Below are 21036 nucleotides of genomic sequence, written 5' to 3'. Positions count from 1 at the left end.
TAACATTGCTCTTCCACAGCCTTCCTGACTCCCCTGCAATTCTATGCATTACAATGGTTTCTACATTCCTGTTATATTGGAACAAAAAGCCAAAATAGTTTGCCAACCCTGGTAAATAAAAAGCAAACAAACTCATAAGCATGCACAGTTTCACATTTTAAACTCATGGCACCATCGTGATCTTTGGTTCTGCTATCTTGAAGGTAAACACATGTATTTTGGAATAAGCATTAAAAAAAATGTTATTCAAATTAGCAACCAGAACCTTCTGAATCCTGGCGATAAAATGTTTCTTAAAAATAAGACAGGATGCTGATTTGGGAGTCTGTGTGCCCCTGCCCTCCATTGCCTTCTGTTGCCTGGGTGGTTATTTGGAGGCCCCTTGACTGCAGAGCCCTGGATTTCAGTGTTGAGGTTCAGCCACTGTTACCTGTTTGGACTGCAGGAAAATGCAGGAATGGTAACATTTGCACAGATCATTGTGCATGCTTAAGCCCTTTTCAAATTAATAGGCATGACCATGCCTATCTGTAAGGCAGCTTGCAACCAAAGTCATGAATATCCCGGTCTTGGACTTCAGAGTCACACGTTTCAAGAGAGATAACACATTGCTTCCATGAAAGGTAACAATTGAGCCTGGAATCATGGGAAGGTTAGCTAGTAACTCAAGACAAAAAACACTATTAGCCTATATATAGAGGAGAGGAAAACAAGATTATGCATTTTTAAAATACCGTATTTACTCAAATCTAATGTTCACCTTTTTTTGGCCAAATTACGACACGAAAATTAAGGTCTGAGTTAGATTCGATGGGACATTTACATTTGCCAGCAACTCCTTTTTTTGGTTTCAAGGTTCTGAAAATTGAGGTGCGATGGTGCATTGGACTCGAGTAAATACGGTATTTCTTTTGAAGATCGACTTCCTTGTTTCTGCGTGTTCTATGCTGTCACGAGCAAACTGCATAGTGCAAATCCTTTTGCAGATAAGCAAAGCTTCCCTGAATACATTGCCTGGTATGAAGATAATGGGCAGCTCTGTTGTTGTCCACATGCATGGCTCCCTGGATGAGACAGTGCAGCAAGAGCCAATTCATGGGGGGTGGGGGGAGTAGCCAGTGGAACGCAGCCTGCTTGCATACTTTGGAACATCTTGTCCGGGTCTGTCGCGTTCCTTAGCGAGGATTTCCGAGCAATTCCGGTTGCTGAGAGTAGCGTGTGGGATTAAAAAAGAAAACACAGAAAGAAAATCAATGGGATTCAATTTCATGTAATGTACTTTAGGAATGGGCACTTAGCAGTCTTGCAAAAAAGAAAAAAAAGAAAAAAAAAGAAAAAGAGCCCTGAGAATATGGAATGCATTTGGGAGATGGATGGCAGCGCTGAGCAAAATTGCCTTCCACTGCTTCAGAATGACTCCCTCCTGCTGCCGCTGCCTGGAATGCATGCCCGGTCCTTGCTTGTTCAGCAGAGCTGGTGCTTATATAGAGGTCTGCCAAAGTCCATAGTAATGTGTGGGTTCTTCTTTTGCAGGGGGCCATATGTGATTTCTGTGAAGCTTGGGTTTGCCATGGCAGGAAATGCCTTAGCACCCATGCTTGTATCTGTCCTCTGGCCGACGCAGAGTGCATTGAATGTGAGAGAGGTGTCTGGGATCACGGTGAGTTGTTCACCAGTTAGAGGGGTGTGTTCTCTTGTTTCACTTGCATTTGGAAAGCTCACCAATTACCAAAGGAAGGTGGCTACAGGGCTAGTTTCCTTGCCGTAGCAAGTCTTTATGAATTGAAAACAACTTCACTAGAAGTAGAGAATCCTAAAATTGGAGGAGAGGCAGACCCCTTCACATATCCCTTTTCAGATGACACATGCAAGAAAACTATTACTTGTTCTATGTGTAGGAATTGAGGATGTGTGTTAAGGTTGTACTCGGGGTAGAGTTGTTGAAACTGGTAGGCTTAAGTGCCTGTGACTTAGCTGGCTATCCCTTGGGAGTATTTGCACAGGCTGTTTGGATTGGCTGCAGCTCATGATGCAATTTATCACGTGAACTCCCTCCCACTGATACATTGTCTGTCCGAAAGTATATTACACAGGAGGGAAGTTTTCAAACTACCAAGGTAATTTGTGCTACTAGCTATCATTACCAGCAGTCATAAAAGCCTGTGCTAAACCATCAACTCTGCAAAATTACAGTATCCTCTTGGGATGTTGTGCATATCTCTTCCTTTCACACTCCCCCCACCACTCCAGTTTCAGGAAAAGGTGTTTCATTGGCTTTCTCCTCTTTATCTCAATGGCCTTAACAGTGTACCACCTTAGACTGCAATCCACCAAAAGCAGCAAGACATGTATAGAACTGAACTGTTAGTTTAGGCTATTTTTGAGGGGTGGGGTGGGTGCAGATGTAGCTGGAATATTTGGTTTAGATGCTGCTGTGCAATAAAATCTCTTTTAATATGGTGGTCTTGTCATTCCGTGACCAAGCCATCTCAACCTAACCAGGAAAATGCGATTAATATTATAAAACATCTTGTTTACACAAATGGCTAGTACCACTGTAATCCACAGTATTTTTCTATCTGGTGCAAGACAGGCCAGGTTTTCTTTCATTCCTAGAATTGATTCATGACATCTGCTTGTTTTTTGATGCTAGGGAGTGTGGGGACTGATTTTGATCCTTTACATTGTGTGTTGCTGAATCTTCTAGGAGGCAGAATATTCAGCTGCTGTTTTTGCCACAATTTTCTTTGCGAAGATGATCAGTTTGAACATCAGGCCAGCTGCCAAGTCCTGGAAGCCGAGACCTTTAAATGTAAGCTATATCCCTGAAAGTCTCCCTTATTAAAGGTGAACCAGCTTTTAACTGCTTCTGCTCATATCCAGATAGTAGTTTGGTAGCGAACTTTAAGCCAGTGCCTTGTGGAATGTAGCAACCTTCCCCCAACCCCATACCATGAGTAAGATGGGTCAGTGTTTTGCAGATGAAGTTGGGTACTGAACAATGCCAGTACAGGGTCTAGTTGTGATGTGTCCCTTTCACAAGCCCAGAGTGTGCACCACTAGGCCCTGTATACCTTAAGGAGTGACCCCACGCCCATCGTTTAGCCCAGACCCTGAGATCCGGCTCTGAGGGTCTTCTGGTAGTTCCCGCACTGTGAGAAGTGAAGTTTCAGGGAACCAGGCAAAGGGCCTTCTCAGTAGTGGCGACTGCCTTGTGGAACACCCTCCCATCAGATGTCAAACAGGTAAACCACTACAGATGGCAACCATTTTGAATTGGGGTTCTGTTCCTGGCCCCTGTGTGCATCAGTGTAGTGCATATAATAAGCACACCCCACCTCATTACACCTCCATTCTGCCTTCTACCAGGCTGAAAAAGACCCGCACATCGGTGATTGCATGTCAGTTAGATGCACCTAAAATGGTCACTGCCTGTACATAACTTTCCAAAGACATCTGAAGGCAGCCCTGTATCAGGAAGTTTTTTATATTTGATGTTTTGCTATGTTTTTTATTACGTTGGAAGTCTCCCAGAGTGTCTGGGGCAATCCAGTCAGATGGGCGGGTTATAAGTAATAAATGATTCTTGTTGTTGTTGTTGTTGTTATAAGTAATAAATTGTTGTTGTTGTTTTAGTTCAAGGAGAGCCAGGCTGATGATCAGCCCTGTGTGTTTAGGCCCTCCTTGCACTAATGCCAGGTTTGTGATGTGCCTGAGTTTTGCACTTCTCCTCCAGCATTACTGCTTGTAAAGTCCCCCACATTTGTTGTTGTTGTTGTTGTTGTTGTTCAGTCTAGTTATTCTGCTCGTCCTTGTTGTACAAGCTGTTGCTTCCAGTCAAGAGGACTTCCTCTGCTTTCAGGAAGGGAGGAAGAGCAACGTTGGGCCCAAACTCTGCAGGGACATCGTTAAAAATGTCTGTTCGCTTCTTTTTTCTGGCTGAGGCAGAGTGTTCATTTTCCTTGTACTTTAAAGAGGCGCAGTCATGGAAAGCCTGAGGCTACCCATTGAACTGAATAGTTGACCTTGGCTTAGAAGGCAAAAGGAAAAGAGCAAAGCCATGAAATCTCATTATTCAAGCATGCCTTTTTTATCTTGCCTAATAGGTGTTTCCTGTAATCGACTTGGGCAGCATTCATGTCTCCGTTGTAAGGTAACAGCAAAAGCATTTAGAAAGTAGATGTATCGGGCTCACAGCTCTCATATACATTGAAAGCTGCTGGCGGTTCTTGCCACGTCCTTCTCCACAATGCATCAAAAAACGTCTCCTGATTCCCACCCGCCTCCCCAAAGAAGTTATCTGGGTCCTGTTCCCATCTCTCTTTGATTAATGTAACCTCCATGCTGTGTTCCTGGACACTTGGTGTTCCTTCCCTCCAGTCCTTCTAAACCCCAGTTGCTAAAATTGCCTTCCTTCGCTCATTGTTACAGCCTCAGCACTGCCGCAGCCTTTTCCCTCTGCTGGTTTCCTTTCATTCAAAATGCAAAAACCTTTCATCTTTGCCTGGCTGCTGTCTGCACCAGGCTGCTTCCGCGTGAAGCCGAGATAACATCTCATTACCCTGCACATTTTCTATATATCTGCTAGTATTATCGTTCACGGGGTTCTGATGAATCATTTGCCCCAGGGAAGTGGACCTCGTGGCCCCTCTCCCCAGACCACTCCCTCTGGTGCACCAGTGCTGTCTGTCGCCTGGCTGAAATTGTGTCCTTGGACTGTATTAAAGCCTCTCGTTTGCCTCGATGAAAGATGGAGAATGTGTGCATGTGTGTTTGTAGAAAACTCTTCGAGTTTTGAATGGCTGGCATGCACCCTATTGTACAAAGGTGTGGGACGCATTCCTTGTCCCTTTCACTTTTGCTTCTGGTCCTGCCCGCCACTGGCATGCAGCTGAAGAAGAAGAAGAAGAGTTTGGATTTGATATCCCGCCTTTCACTCCCCTTCAGGAGTCTCAAAGCGGCTAACATTCTCCTTTCCCTTCCTCCCCCACAACAAACACTCTGTGAGGTGAGTGGGGCTGAGAGACTTCAAAGAAGTGTGACTGGCCCAAGGTCACCCAGCAGCTGCATGTGGAAGAGCGGAGACGCGAACCCGGTTCCCCAGATTAGGAGACTACCGCTCTTAACCACTACACCACACTGGCTCCAAAGCTGAGTCCAAAGATCCGTAGCCATGACAGAGAAGGGCTTTATGGGAATGAAGAGCCCAATTTCAGTTACTCCAACTTCCCCTGCAGTTGCTCACGGCTCTGAACAGGAGCTGGTTGAGTAGATTGGGAAGGGGCACAGCTGTCCTTACGGGCCCTGATTTATGCTGAGTCTTGCATCGCCAGCTAGACTGAAATGTCTCCATCCAGTTGCCCCACTCAAACAAATACTTAAGAGGAGGAACTATTCTTGTTTCCCCCTAATGTCATTAGCCAGCTTTTGTGCAGAAGGCGGGCTGCATATATTTTAGTGAATTAAAAAGATTCAAATGGAGCTTGCTAGATGGTAGTGGTATGTATCCCATCGCCACTCAGCTTGGGCAGTCTGCTGTGTTTCTCCGTGGGGCTTCTTTTCCGATTGCAGTCTGTTCTTTTGTGATATATTTCCCCTTTTCTTTTATTTATTTTATATAACCTGCAGGCTTGTTTCTGCGATGATCACGCACGGAGTAAGGTTTTCAAACAAGAGAAGGGAAGGGAGCCTCCCTGCCCTAAGTGTGGCCATGAAACGCAACAGACTAAGGACCTGAGCATGTCAAGTAAGTTTCCCTTTGGTAATGGCATTCAGAATTCCCCAGGCACCAGGCATGTTTTGCGACCATGTGGAGATCTCTGGATGCTAGGTTGGCAGCTGACATCTCCACCTGGCTGGCCCCTGCAGCTTTCTTAAGCAGGTAAGCAGAAGAGCTTGTGTATTGCATTAATCTCCCACATTTTTCTCCCAAGGAGTACATGGTTTACCTTCCTCCTTAGTTAATCCCTACAACAACCCTGTGAGGTAGGTTAAGAGGCTGTGACTGGCCCAAGGTCACCCAGTGAGCTTCATGGCTGAGTGGGGATTTGAACCCTGATCTCCCAGGTCCTGTTCTGACACTCTTAACCACTACACCCCATATGCTTCCTAGAGTACTTCTGCTATGGGGCTGCTATATTAATCATGTCACTTAGAGAAGCTTTTCTTGAAGCTTGATTTTGTTATTTTTCTGGATTGTTTTATTTGATGTTTTAATGTGCTGTAAACCGCGCTGAACTTTTGCATTAAAACATAAAGCAGTATATTAATTAATTTCAACACCCCACCCCAATGGCACCTAGACATTCCATTGTGGTGACCGTAACCTAGATTAAAGCTGCCATTTGGCAATTAGCTTATATACCTGAGTGTTGGACTTTCGGAGGAAGAGAGGGGAACTAGCCCCGTTGTATATCGGTGGGGGGGGGGGGTTGTGTGGAGAGAGTCTCTTCCTTTAAATTCCTGGGAGTTTACGTTAGTGAAGACCTAACTTGGATAAACAGTATAACTCAGGTGGTGAGGAAGGCCCAAAGGAGACTCCATTTCCTCTGGGTCTTGCGAAAGAACAATGTTAAACAACAATTGATGACCTCCTTCTACTGGTCCACAATAGAAAGTGTGCTCTCATATTGTATCACAGTGTGGTATGTTGGCTTGACAGCCATGGACAGAAAGTCTTTACAGAAGGTGGTGAACACAGCACTTGATATCATGGGCTGTCCCCTGAGCCCGCTAGATGACATCACAAAGGATCGTTGCCTTAGGAGAGTGAGAAAAATTCTCAGGGATGATTCACCAGCACCTCTTTAATCTTCTACCCTTGGGCAGGAGTTATAGAAGTATAATCTGTTGTACCAACAGGCTAAAAAACAGTTTCTATCCATGGACTGTCAGGCTGCTGAACGGAAAATAATATATGCAACCGACTTTCGAGGTTGGTGTGTTGTGCGACAAGCACACAGAGTGCAATGAGAATGTGTTTTTTGGGGGGGGAGGCTCGGTTAATTTCATTGTACACAGGTTGTACATTGACAATAAAGATATTATTATTATTTATTAGTTATTATTATTCTAACACTGGTAACCATTTCCACCTGCAATTACCCTTATCACCTGCAGCAAACCTCGTACTGGGAAGTCCATGTTCTTCCCTGTTCAAAAGACTTATCATAAAATCTGGTAGCGTATTTTTGAATTAATGCAACGAGATGAGGATGGTTTCATCTCCGTCAGAAAGGGTGTAAACCGCAGAGAAGCTTCTGTGCCTCGTTTCACCAGGAGCACACTGGCTAACCAGAATGATCCTGTAAATGAGAAGGGGGAGAAAAAATTAAAGAAGACAAAGAATGAATGAATGAATGAATGAATGAATGGGTTTCTTACGGATTTGTGATAATGCCTTACCTGCTTCTAGCGTTATTTGACGGTGCAATCATGAGAATTACACATGTGAAAATAGATGTAAGGTAGAGTTGTTGGGGTTTTACCTGAACTATTTAACACCCACCTTCCTTGATGGGAAGTGAAACAAAGACAGGATGTTTTCCTCTCTTTCTGCAGCACGCTCTCTGAGGTTTGGCCGACAGACAGGAGGCGAAGAGGCTGACGGGGCTTCCGGCTATGATGCTTATTGGAAGAACCTTTCGGCTGGCAAAGATGATGATTACGAAGCAGAGGATGACGATGAAGACGAGGAGGAGGAGGAAGGAGGGAGGGATTCGGAAACGGAGGCAACCAGTATGTTTGGTCACTTGAATTTAGGAAGAACCTATGCCAGCGGCTATGCACACTATGAGGAGGCGGATGACTAAGGCTGCTTACGTAAGCACACTTTTAAGAGGCAGTCAGTCCCCTTTAACATAGTGGCCCTTAACTTCTGGGTAAACGTGCTTAGCATCTGGCCATAAGCCCACATTTATAGTGGAGCTAGCATTTGAGAGGAACTCTTTGTGTACTTAGTGAATTTTTATGTGTGGTGGCACTGGAATAACACAGCTAGACTTTTCAAATAGCAAAGCTTACTAGGAATCAAAAGGAATGGAGCAATTTGCAGGAGATCAAGAAAAGATTTGTATGGCTAAAGATATTGGAAGTCTTGGAGAGTAAAGGGTGTGAGGGTTCACATTAGTTCAGGGAACTTGGAAATGAGGTTGAGACCTAATGCTCTCTCTACAGCATAAGTTGGAAGTGTGGGAAGGCTGAGGTAATTCTTGTTTCCAGGCATTATTCAGAAGCAAAGTTATTTTTCTTGAGTAATTTTGGGGGAGGGTTGTGTCATCATGTTTCATAAATTCATAAGTATTGGTGGCAGTGGGCATCAACTATTTTTATATATTGAAAGCTGTCTCCTAGGTTTTTCATAAATATTGATCTAGCTTGAGCACTTGGGGAAATGCTTGCTACAAGCTATTGTACTCTAAATATAAATTGGAATTAAAGTTACTTTGACATTTTGTGTAAGCAAGACTGATCAATATAGTCTCTTGTAATGCACTACTGGAGAATTGTCAGTTCCTGCCTTTTTGAACGGCCAGACATTAACTGTAGCGCTCGCAGCCACTTGCAGTGTGACCTAAATAAACTTTTGATCTTAGATTTGTCGCCATAAAAATGTCACTGCATCCTCCTTGCCTAATAAAGTCCATCGCTCGCTCTCTTTCATCCTGTGTCCTTGTGTTTTGCTGCAGCAGAGGGAGGGTGGTGTTGACAGATATATGGTCAGAGAAAAGGGCACGGCCTCCTAAAACAGCCTCCTAAAATCAGTGACATTGTCAGACCTATAGAATAGAACGGTATCCCATCATGCCCTGGGGCCAGCTGCCCACCTTGTGCAGCAGTGACATGGTGCCCCTTCTGGTAAGCCTTTTACCCTTCCAGGGCTCTTGGCCTTCACACTTCCAACAGCCCTGCTCTGTTACTGGTGCTGCCCCACTCCCATGCTACTTTTAAGTCTAGTTTTTATCTACGTTGCGTATGCCCCCGCACCCCTTCTTTTCTCTTCCTCCTTTGCTGTGTTCGCTGTCAGCCACCATCACTCCCACCCAGCTGAAGGGATGTGCTACACCCACTGGAAGTGGCCTGACCAGCTTCTCCCCCTGCCCTTTTCGTTTCAACCAGAGGGCTTGGGAAACTTGGTATTTTATTCGGTACGTATGCCAAGCACCTTATATGAAAATGTGGGGTAAAAATATTTAAATGAAGTAAGATAAGATGAGTGGTGGACACTCCTCCCAACCCAAAACATAAATCTGTTTTTAGCTATTCCTATTTTATCTGTAAGCTGCCTTAAGTCCCAGTCTGGGGAAAAGGTGGGATTTTATTATTGATGATGATGATGATGATGGTAGGACATACACACACACGTCTCTAGCTTATGCACATTGATTACTGGAGAGCTGCATGTATTTCTTCTAAGGCAGGGGGAACCAATCCACAGAGCATGGTAAAGGATGATGGGAGTTGTACAGTGGTACCTCTGGTTGCGAATGGGATCCGTTCCGGAGCCCCATTCGCAACATGAGCAGAACGCAACCCGCGTCTGTGCATGTGTAGGTCGTGATTTGCCGCTTCTGCGCATGTGCGTGACGTCATTTTGAGCATGTGCACGAGCGGCGAAACCCAGAAGTAACCCTTTCCAGTACTTCCGGGTCGCTGCGGGATGCAACCTGAAAACGCTCAACCTGAAGCAAACGCAACACGAGGTATGACTTTAGTTTCAACAAGATCTGGAGGACACAGTGTTGGCTACCCCTGCTCCAAAGCCATCCTTACCTTGCCTTTCCTGCAAGGAGCTTTGAGGAGGTGGCATGTTTGGCCAATTAACTTTGTTCACAAGGTTGGTATGAGGCTGGAATTCAATCAGGAAGTTACGTGACCGAGATGGTGTTTGGGCCAGGAGCACCACTCCTGAGCCTGACAACCTAACCCCCTCCCTGCGCCCCAGACTACTGTGCAGGATGGGCAATGGCAAGGGCGTGCTTCCCCCCTCTCCAGCTTGCTCAGGAGCGGTGTTAAGGCTCTCACTAGCATCCTCTGGTCATTGCACCTCTTCTCCACTGGAGGTGGGGCTTCCCTCCTCTCCAGAAGAGGAACTGCTTCGCAAGATCTTCAGAGGCTCCCTGTAACACAACTGCCCTTCTATTTCTCACCTCTGGGCTGATGGCAGTTCCCTGACAGGACTGTTTCGGTTTACCAAACCCTATGATCACAACAAAATGCAAGATACCATCCAAAAAGCTTGGAGGGGAAGGGCCACAGCCAAGCAGGCAAAAGGTTTGATCCCCGATATCTCCAAGTAGGTGTGCTTCTGTCAGACAGTGAAGTTAATACTGGGGCAGACCATTGACTAAGGCAGTTTCTGTCTTTATAAGGTAGAGAATAACAAAGATGTGAACAAGGACTTAGTAATTTGTTTGGCCATCTCCGTTCTTCCCCAACTAGCTTCTCTGGCAGATAAGTCTTAACCTCTGGTTACTCTTAAAGTAGAACACACCTGACTTGCAATGTAGCCAAACGTGTTATTTTCTTTAACAGCCGCTACTGCTCTGCCTTTTAAAACCCAGCAGATCCCCCCTCCCTTTTCTGCAATGTCAAAACACTGGTGGGTTCATCAGGGCAGCTAGTTATCTTCCTATCTGGGACTTTGTGCAAAGAGCCGTGGTTTATAATTCCCTGCTCTAGCTTTAAGAGAATATATCAAATAAAGAATGTAAGCGTCCCTAGAACACTAGGTTCTATCCAGAGCAGAGAAACCTAGCTTATGTTGTACTAGGGACACAGGAATACCAAGCCAGTTCATTGGTCCATCTAGCTCAATATTGTTTACACCAGGCATGGCCAAACTTGGCCCTCCAGCTGAGAGGGGAGGTACAAAAAAAGACCACTCCCGGATTCTGCTAGCGATTGAGCCAGACATGAGCCTTGGGGCTCTTCACTGTAAATAGTCTGCACCAAAATAAAGCCTGTAAAAGACAGGTCGGAGTCCTGCCTGCTTACTCTCGAGCAACCGCAACAGCACCTGACAAGTCCCAACCAGAAACTTTGTAGCTATCAATTATGTGATTGAATTAGCCTTATAATTAGACTGCTACATAAGAGTTCTACGGCCTTGATCATCCTGTCCTTTTTCCCTGCACTTTGGGTGGATTATGGTACTGAACATGGGAGTGAGTAACAGCTTATGCACTGCACAGGAAGAAGTGATTTGTTGTAAGGAAACACCATGTTACATCACATCCACTTATTTCTAGCTATTGTTTGTTTTACGTACGTATAAATTTGGGCAGAACTTGTTGGGTAGGAGGCTGCAGCTCAGAACAGCTCTTTCTTACAATTAAGAACATGGTTTCTTTACCTGGGAAGGCTTCCTGGGTCTCTGTGAGTTTCCTGCCATAAACTAGGGATGGGAAACCTGTGGCCTCCAGATGTTGCTGGACTCCAGCTCCCATCAGCCTCAGCCAGCGTGGTCAATGCTCAATGATCTTGGGGGGTTGTAGTTCAGCAACACCTGCAGGACCACAGTTTCCCCATCTTTGCTATAAGTCATGATCCTCATGTACATGGTGTTTGTGTGCTTTTAAATGGTCATATAAGGAAGTTTGCAACAATGACTTGATGGATGCAATAGGAAAGCGACAAGGGAGGATGAAGGGGATGCTAAATATTTTAACATGCAAATCCAACTTCTTGGATGTTTGCTTTTGAATCATGAGGCAGATACTCTTCCCATGCTCCCATGCAATGAGAATAGCTATTATGTTCTCACAGCTTGGGATTGCCTGTGCGATAAACACCATGCATTGGAGTGGATTATGAATGCACTGTCCTTAATACCCATGGTATATTCCAGTGTCTGGGCACTTGGTTTAAGAGCGGTATACAAGAGAAGAAATACCCATGGTGTGACAGGGCTGTTAGAAACTGGTTGTGTGCAGCTTAGATGTACAATATTGCAGCGGACAGGAAATTGGATTGCATTCCTCATGCAGCAACATCTGACTAGTCTTTCCTTTACCTGATCCAGCAAGAAGTCGCTGCAAGACTAATGCTTTTAACCCAGGTGCACGTATGAGGCTGTATTCACATCTCCAAAAGTGCTAATAAACTGCTAGTTCACCTTCTATGTTCTATTTTTCTACCCAACTCCATGGAATTAAATTCCCACAATATTCTAGGTTCAATTTTCCAATTATGAGATAACATTTTTGTCACTGGCTGAGCCAAGGGCTGTTGATGTAAAAGAATGAATTATCCTAATCAATGTAAAGGATTGTTGAATTTTGCTTTGAGATATTCCTACACTGATTATCTCCCTCTAGGATGAGTTCCTTTTAGCTATTTATTCTTCTGCTTTTGCCATGGCAGCCTGTAAATAAAATGAGCTGAAGCCATAACACACAGCACATTCCATTTATAGACTATACTAGGAAGTGAAAGCCCAGATTTTGCAACCAAGTCGCTACCCAACATATAAACAACAACTTGTTTGTGTTCTTGGTTTTGAGCATAATATAGTGAAGATAGCAACAGTACAAATACTGAAGTGGATTGAAAGAATTAACTGCATTGAGGAGGGAAATAACATGCACTTGTCTTTCACAGAGTATATACCATCGCTTAGATAAAATGGTAAGTTGCCTCATCCTTTTAACTTATTCCCAATTAAATAATGATAATAATCTTAAAATCATTAGTCGCACACACCCCACTCCCTCCCTTTGCTTCTTATGGAAACTTCTTCCATACAATTGTGACAGTTACTTAATTTTGCTTGCTGTGTTTATGCCTGAAGTTCTTAACATCAGGCATCAGTTTTCTTACAGATAATGGTCATTAGGGTTTGCTTTCATGGAGAAATGCGCCATTCTGAGTTGCCTGAAGATACAGTGTTCTTGCAGGTGAAGACATGTTGTGTTCATTCCAGGCCCATTAAAGGAACTAGAGATGTGACTGGGACAAACAAGCATATTCCCTATGGCCACATGTCCCCATTTCCTAGCATCTTGTTTCTATTTTTATCGGATGTACTTGTGGTGCATTCTTGACAACAGAGGCTGTAGAATTACCTAGGGAGGAAATGAACCGGAAAGTCCCAGTTTATTTGATGCAAAGTTTCTATCTCAATATGTCTATGCCGCTCTGCAGATACTGTTTTAGAAAGGTGTACGTAACAGTTTTTTCTTATGGTAGTTCCTGTATATTTGTATATAAGCCAAGCAGCTTCCATGGGGTTATAGAGGTATAGTGTCTGGTGGATTTGTCTACAAGTCTTGAATCCGTTGGGTTGACTTATTTGTATTGGAATTTATGAGTCACCTCCTCCCCAAATGCTCCCAAAAGTGGTGTGCAATGAAACATTTAAAGCAAAAATTAAAAATCTAATAAAAATAACAGTTGAAAAAGGTCAACATTCCAAAATACATTTTTTAGCAGTGTAGGCAAGGCAACGTAACTAAAATTGGCAATAGATCCGAGCAAAAGGATCAATGACACAATAGTATTAATAATCTTATTACTAGGAAAATAATATACTGCCTTTCATTTCAAGAAGAAATATCAAGGTGGTTCACAAACAAATCAAAGCCAACAGCAAAACCAATTATAGAAATACAGCTACCTCTAATTAAAATGCATAGTAAACTGAATACATTAAAACATCCATAATTAATATATGTAATATACGTTCCCATTAAAACAGCATTACAGTTAACAACAATCAAAGCAGGAGAGTCAAACAGGATAATGTACTGCTCAGGCAGGTAAGCTAGCTACTGCTAAAAGAAGGCTAGATTAAGATATTCTTCACCAAGTGTTGAAAAGTTGGTTAAGAAGGGGCTGACAAACCTTCCACAGGAGGGAGTTTATAGCAACAGCATGAGACTCTTAATCTCAGGGTTGTTGGGTCAAGCACCATGCTGGGCAAAAAGATTGCTGCATTGCCGGTGGTTGGACCAGATGACTCTCATGGTCCCTTCCAACTCTACAATTCTATGATTGTAAGTTATGACATCAACATAGAAAGCTGGCTTTATTCTGTGTCAGGTCATTGCTTTACCTCGGTTCCAGAAGCTGCCACTAGCACAGAATGCAATGGCTAAGTTATCTAACTGCATGTCTAGCTGTGGACATAGAACACCATTGTTTAAAGGTGCTGCTTTGGCTGCTGAAATGTTACTTGGCCTAGGTTGAGATTTTGGTATTAACCTATAAGCCGCTATACAACTTGGGACCAGGTGATCTGAGAGAACACCTTCTTCCATACAAACCAGCCCACTCACTAAGGTCATCAAGGGAGACCCTTGTGGTTGTACCATTCCCTGTAGGAGTATATTGGGCAACAACCAGAAAAAGGGCAACCCACCATAAGGTTCTAGGGTGGGTTGAAGCAATATAAACATATAACTAAAAGCAAATAAAGCAGTTTATATACAACTATAACATGATTCTAATCAAACAGCAGCACAAGTAGAGATTAAACAAGCCATTAGAGGTGGCTCCCACAAAAAAAATCCAGAACTGTTAACTGCCGGTATAAAATGGTGTCTCTTTAAGATGGAAGCTGTTTAAGGAAGATGCTAGACCCACCTTTGTGGGGAGAGAGTACCACAATTTAGGGGCTATCGCAGAGAAATCCTTTGCTAGGCCACCGTTCCCTGAACTTCTGACGATGGCAGAACTAGTGATTGGGATGCATCTATAGAGCCGTTTCCAAATCCACATCACTCTTCCTGAATTCTGCTGAGACAGCCAATGATGGTAGGATGGATGAATAGCAGAAAGAGGATGCCTGATGGAACTTAATTGCAAAAGACAGAGAACAGGAGCTGACACATTTATTAATTGGGGTGTTAGATGCTTAGGTAACTAGAGACTGCTAATATTGACGTGTGTTTTAATCAATGGTAAAATGATTGCAAATGATACTTGTTTGCGATTCAGTATCTCCCCTCTAGGTTCTTTTTTTAACAAAATCATTCAAGAAGCAAAGAGGAGGGTCATGAGATAAAAGTGACATTCATTTAATTTCAATAGCTGTCACTCTATGCTCTGTAGCGCAGCAATCTGAAGCAGGGATAGCCTAAGGAACTGTAGCATCAATACATCAGTGAGCTAATTAATCCTGACCTGCCACCAGAGCCTGAGGAAGTGTCAGAACTGGAGAAAGATGAGCAAATGGGTGACATTTTTCCCTTTGTGACATAAATAAGTAATGCTGATGAGTTTGCAAAACCTCTATATGCCGGCAACCTTAACCATGCTTTGCTTTTTTCTGGATGGGGTCAAAACCCCATTGAATGGATGAAAACTGCAAAAATGACTTACTGTACCTGTATTTGATTCGTAATTTATCTTATTTAAAATATGGGTTGTAACTAAAGCAGCCTCAGTGGCATAGCAGCATTTCTGTTTCTTTTCTTTTGCCTGCACACCCCACCCCAAATTCTTCTCTCGAGAGTCCCCAACCCCCTGGAGCTAATTTTGAGGGTGCGGGGGTGCTGCTGCTGCTGCTGCTGCTGCTGTTTCAGGGAACAGGAGTAGACAGTTCCATCCTGCAGATGCACCAACTCTTGTGCTAGTGGAATGGGAGCACTGAATATCACCTTATATCTGTAAACCCACTTGTAGTTTTTAGTTAAGTTACTCCACTGTGTGATCTTGGGACAGGCATACTCCCTCTCTCAGCCTAGCCTACCCCACAGGGTGATTGTTGTGAGGATGAAAATGGGAGAAGGTCCCACACATGGTAACCAAGAGGAAATGTAAATAAATGTAATGAATCCATATCCCAATGTGAATTAATACATTTTAATCACCCTGCATGAAGTAATCATGCTTGAACCTCCACCCATCCATGCATCCCTCACCTATCTGATTAAGTTCAACCCATACAGCCTGTTGGATCAGGCCAAAGACCCACCTGGTCCAGCGCTCTGCTCTTACAGTGGCCAACCAGATACCCATGGAAAGCCCACAAGCAGCAGCTGAGCACATCACCCTCAGTGTCTGCAAGCGATGCTATTGACCATGGTGCCAATATCTTACCAGGGGTTTTGTTTTGTTTTTATATACTATATCTTCTTATCTTGATGTTACATGATACATAATCCACACTAGCTCTTCACATTGATTCATTTTATGGACTCTACCAGGTAAACAACCTTCTAATTTGGGTTGCAGAGGGTGAATGTTAACAGACCAGGTCTACTGCATATTTAAGAGGGGGGAGTGATAAATCTTTTCCTGCAAGTGGTGCCAGTTTATTTGCAGGCAACCAGACCCAGATTAAAGCAACTGGAGGACCTAAGCTAGGAGATCTTGGGAGCCCCAAACTAAAAGCATCTGATCATGGGAAACAAAACCTTATTCCCTTCTTTACTAAGCACAGAAGCGCAGTGGGGGGCTGCCAGAGCAATGGCCCCGGGCACATTTTTCAGGGGGCCACTGACAGGGCAGTGTGAGGAGGATGCAATGTTCAGGCATGCATCCTTCAAGTCAGTTCAATCAGATTGATAGGAAAGGCGCATATTTTTTTGCATATTTTAAATTTGTTATTGCTCTTCGGCTTTATTGTATTGATTTTTATTTTGTAAATTGTCTTTTGGTTATCTTGGTGCAAGGCAGTATATAATAAGGTACATGCCACAACCTAGAGCACTGGGTATTGTTCGGCTTCTCTTCAAATGAATGGTAGGGTAATGCTATAGAAATGTTTCCATAGATTTCATGTACAATGCAGCTCCCACACCCAGAACTGGTTTGTATACAGAATTCTGAAAAAAAATTGAATTTTATTTTAGTAAGCAAGATTCTGCTCTCCTTTAATGGTCATGGGAAAAGATAATTACCAAATAAATAAGTAGCTTCTTAAAAAGGAATGGCATTGTATTAAGTTGGGTTTATATTGGCATTATATTAAGGCAGCAAATTAAACAAGAACTCAAGAATTAAGATGCACTTTCAGATGAAATTTATTTGCCTTTTGTATGGCTCAGAAGTAACCATAGATTGTAAAACTAATAAACTTTAAAACAATGTGGTGACATCAGAAAAACTGTTTTGCCTGCCTTTGGTAATATAACGTACTTCAAATAATCTCACCAGCTGGGACTGTTTTCTTGTGGTCTTGAGTATGACAGGTACAAAGTCAATAAAGACAGCAGACTTTTGAAATATTAAAAGCAAGCATTCGATTGTCTTTATTGATGTGTCAATATTGATTAGCCTGAAAAGAAAACGCATTAAACAGAACCAAGCTGCAATTTATGACCTATACTCTTACAGAGTTTCAGCACGTGCAGTTGTCAATGTGTTCCTATACTTACTTAATCCAGAAGGCATGTTCTTTGATGCCGAATAAAGAGTTTACATTCGTGAAGCAACATGTACGCAGGCAACTGATTCCTCTTCATATTTGGCTATGGCTTCCAATATTGACTAAATATTTGAATTAAGTTATGAGAATAGTGCTCATCTGTTTCATGAAGCTTTAAGAATAACAAGCAAAACCCCAAACCATAGCATAACAAACTCTAGGTATATGTAAATGAAATAATCGCATATTCTTCTCATGTTACCTATCATTGCATACATTGTAAAGCAGAGGTGATGAACTTGTGACTCTCCAGATGTTGCTGGACTACAACTCCCACTAACCCTAGTCCACTGGGATTGGAGTGAGGGATGGTGGGAATTGGAGTTTAATATCTGGAGTGTGACAGGTTCTCCACCCTTGCAGTACAGTACCATGCACATAGATATTAATATCTACCTACCTAGATAAAGCACTACATGGGAAAAGTAATGAATGAGCTGGACTGATCTTACTGAGGCTCCAACTCACAGTTTCTCCTCCTTTTTTTGAGACTGACAGAATGTGCACTAGCTGTGACTACTAATTTGCATAAAACAACTTTCATAATGATGCTGCTATATAATGCTCCAGCTTGCATTTCTGAGGAAAGGAATATACAGTGTTCTTCAAAAAGTCAATTAAAACAAAATTAGGTAACACATGAATGCTTAAACAAATGTCCTTTTCTTTTGGTTTTGCCTTTCCATTTTTCCTGTTTGCTAGATCATTTGAAACTAAATTATCCATTACAGTTCAAGCTGCTTTGCTAAATATACAACAAACCTTTAAGGAGTGTAATAGCTACAGGAAGGAGGAGAATTTTTGCATCTGAATTATTTCTAAAGTGCTGCGATTTAGTTCTGTTAGATTGCTTTGCCTCTTCCACCCTCCCATTCCCAAAGTTGTCAAGGAGGTTGCAACATCCCGCTAACCTCAACCTCAGACCTCAAACTATGTTGATTATATTGTTCAATCTCCCTGCTTCTTGGGAGAAAGAAAATTTCAGGTTCTGTGCTAGGGAGATTAGTTTACTTTGGGCAAACTCTCCTTGGTTCAATTAGGAACGAAATTCTGAAGTCCTCTTACCATTCCTAATGATATAATTGGGGAAACAAGAAAGTCCAAACACTTCACCCACCCCCACAAATTCATCTAATGTTCCTGTGAGCCCCCAAATCTCCCATGGGGCTTCTGCCCTCAGGAGTGGGAGATGATGCTGTTGTCACTCCAGCATTTGTAGGACTTAACTGCTGATTGGGTCAGCTTCCATGCATGGAAATGGCAGGGGAGACCCTCCAACTCTGTCCCAGCTGTCCATTGGGGACAGTGGTGACTCATTTCAATGTGAATTTGTGAAAATAAAAGAGGTAAGGATGATAAAGTGCTCCGTGCATGGTGATGAGCAGTCTGTAAAATTAAAAGGGGATCGCAGCTCAAAAGGTGTCATTTGTTTGATACATCTCAGGAGATGAAGCTGAGTTGTTCAAGTCGTTGCCTTGTCTTTCCGTTACAAGGTACAACGCGGCTTATTTTGTGTGAATCTGCTTCACTTCTGGTGAAACAATGAAGCCTCCTCTGATTATCATTTAAAAGGGGATGCTGAAAGCAGACGAGAGGCAACGGATCTGTGCGGCAGCAGCTCATTTCCTTAACGTGCCTTTAGATGTCTCTCTCCCTTACCAATTCTGCCCAAGCTCAGCAGGTGACTACAGTGGAGCTGCATGTAATGCTAAACTCTCTGAGGACAAATGAGGATCTTTGAAAACAGTGGCTGACAAGAAGTTAATGAAAAAGTGCGGCTCATTGCTTGCAAATACATTGCTCCTTCTCTTGAGTGTTTATGTGGAAGTGAAATTGTAAAATTCATCTGCTGCTGGTGGGGACTGATGATTCCCCCCTCCCCCCGCCTCCTTTCCCAGGCTTTCAAGCAATTATCTTCCTTGTGAGAACTTTAATACTGCTTTTCTTTGAAGTACAAGTTATGTGTGTGTGCTTTATCTATCTATCTGTCTCTATATCTATATATCACACATGCACCAAGTGCTTGGATCTATATCTAAGTCCCAGAGATTTGCATCAGATCATTTTAATCATTAACCTACTTGTATATCTTTACCTAAGTACCTTTTGAAATTTAAACTGATTCGTGATTAGATATATGGGGAATAAAGAGCTCTCTCAGCAGGGGCTAGAGAGAAGTCTTGCAAAATGCTCCTCCATCAGCACCTCCACAATGGCATAAATATAAATGCTGTAAATTAAAACTGTTTGGATTTTAAGACAGGTCCCCATCATCCATGTCATGTGGCAGCGTGAATGGCTGCAGCCATGTTCACAGACAGCAGCTCACAGATGCAACTTTTCATAGAGGTAAGCAAAATGTGGCCCTCTGAATCTCAGTTGTAAGGAAAGTATGTGTGGGACACTTCTAGCTCCAGATCTGCAATCCTTTGCATACTTATTTGGAAGATATGAGGCATTAATGAGTGGGTTTTCCCTTGTAAAGGAGTGGGGCAAGGGGGAAACAGCTTGAATCCATGCCTAGAAATCATGGGTCAAGTGGTTAATCACACCTGTACTTTTTCAACTAGGCACAAGTGGAAGTGTGGGCGAGCCATGAGTCAACAGTGGAGTGGAATTTTACAGGTTTCTTTTAGAAGCAGGTTTGGGGGTCAGCATGGATTATATCCGTGGGTTGCTTCCAAGCTTGTGATTCTGTATCCAGTGAAGTTTTGGAATGTAGTGGAAGAAACTGTTGAAAACAATGAGACCAGTTTCTTTGTTCATGTAATGGCCTTAGCCAGCCAGTTTAATACAGTGGTACCTCTGGTTATGTACTTAATCCGTTCCAGAAGTCCGTTCTTAACCTGAAACTGTTCTTAACCTGAAGCACCGCTTTAGCTAATGGGGCCTCCTGCTGCCTCTGAGCTGCTGGAGCATGATTTCTGTTCTCATCCTGAAGCAAAGTTCTTAACCCGAGGTAATATTTCTGGGTTAGCGGAGTCTGTAACCTGAAGCGTATGTAACCTGAAGCGTATGTAACCCGAGGTACCACTGTACAGCTATTTACATGTCCAAAGAGTGAGCTCTGTTGCCAAAGAGACAAATGGGTGGGCATTTACCCACCTCACCTGGCTGGATGCCATGTCATCCTATGACGGAGAACAATAGGCCAAACGGGGCTGTGTGTGTCAGTTTTGGCTGGTGCTGGAAGACAGAGACACAAAGACGTGTCATGTTCTCTGCAGGACATAAAGCTGTGACTTGGAGCTTCTTTGGAAACCTAATGGGGAAACAAGATCTGTTGGAGTGTTGATGCTTTGAGCTCCTCCATCCTATGTTCGGGCTGTGTGTAGGTGTAAATCAAACCATATATCCTGAAGACACTACAGTCTCCATTGACCTTCATTTCAGCGGAGCCCAAACCTGCGTAAGTGCAGGCACTTCTGGAGTCTCTTGCCACTAGCAGACAGGAATTCGCACAACAGTATGCTAGATACTGAAAAAGAATGTTGGTTTATTCTTGGCAATAGATGAAGCCCTTTCCCTTGCCGGACTGCCCACACATCTCTGACAGACAAACTATGACTCTCAAGAGGCTGGGAGATAATAACATCTTACTGTGTGCACTGGCTGGTATTGATTAACTCAGCCAATATTAAGTCAACAGTGGATATGAAATTTAC

General features: G+C 43.2%; 2 protein-coding genes across 4 annotated transcripts in view; both read left to right on the top strand.

Annotated features, from left to right (window-relative positions):
• Positions 1-8661, top strand: part of ZNF330 (zinc finger protein 330) — a 39040-nt gene extending 30379 nt beyond the window's left edge. For all 3 annotated transcript variants that reach the window (XM_081022049.1, XM_081022050.1, XM_081022048.1), the window contains 5 exons: positions 1534-1660; positions 2708-2812; positions 4107-4153; positions 5629-5746; positions 7561-8661. In XM_081022049.1, coding sequence (XP_080878175.1) covers positions 1534-1660; positions 2708-2812; positions 4107-4153; positions 5629-5746; positions 7561-7811 — 648 coding nt within the window. In that variant the 3' untranslated portion in view covers positions 7812-8661. The remainder of the gene's footprint in view (positions 1-1533; positions 1661-2707; positions 2813-4106; positions 4154-5628; positions 5747-7560) is intronic.
• A 3899-nt stretch (positions 8662-12560) lies between these two features.
• IL15 (interleukin 15) overlaps positions 12561-21036 on the top strand; it is a 74828-nt gene continuing 66352 nt past the window's right edge. Inside the window, exon 1 of the mRNA XM_081022112.1 lies at positions 12561-12627. The gene's annotated coding sequence lies outside the window, so the exon portion shown is untranslated. The remainder of the gene's footprint in view (positions 12628-21036) is intronic.

Source organism: Podarcis pityusensis (assembly GCF_964106645.2).
Source record: "Podarcis pityusensis genome assembly, chromosome: 9".
In the NCBI taxonomy this organism is placed as follows: Eukaryota; Metazoa; Chordata; class Lepidosauria; order Squamata; family Lacertidae; genus Podarcis; species Podarcis pityusensis.
The sequence above is the reverse complement of the archived record's forward strand: the minus strand, read 5'-3'. Positions and strand labels throughout refer to the sequence as shown.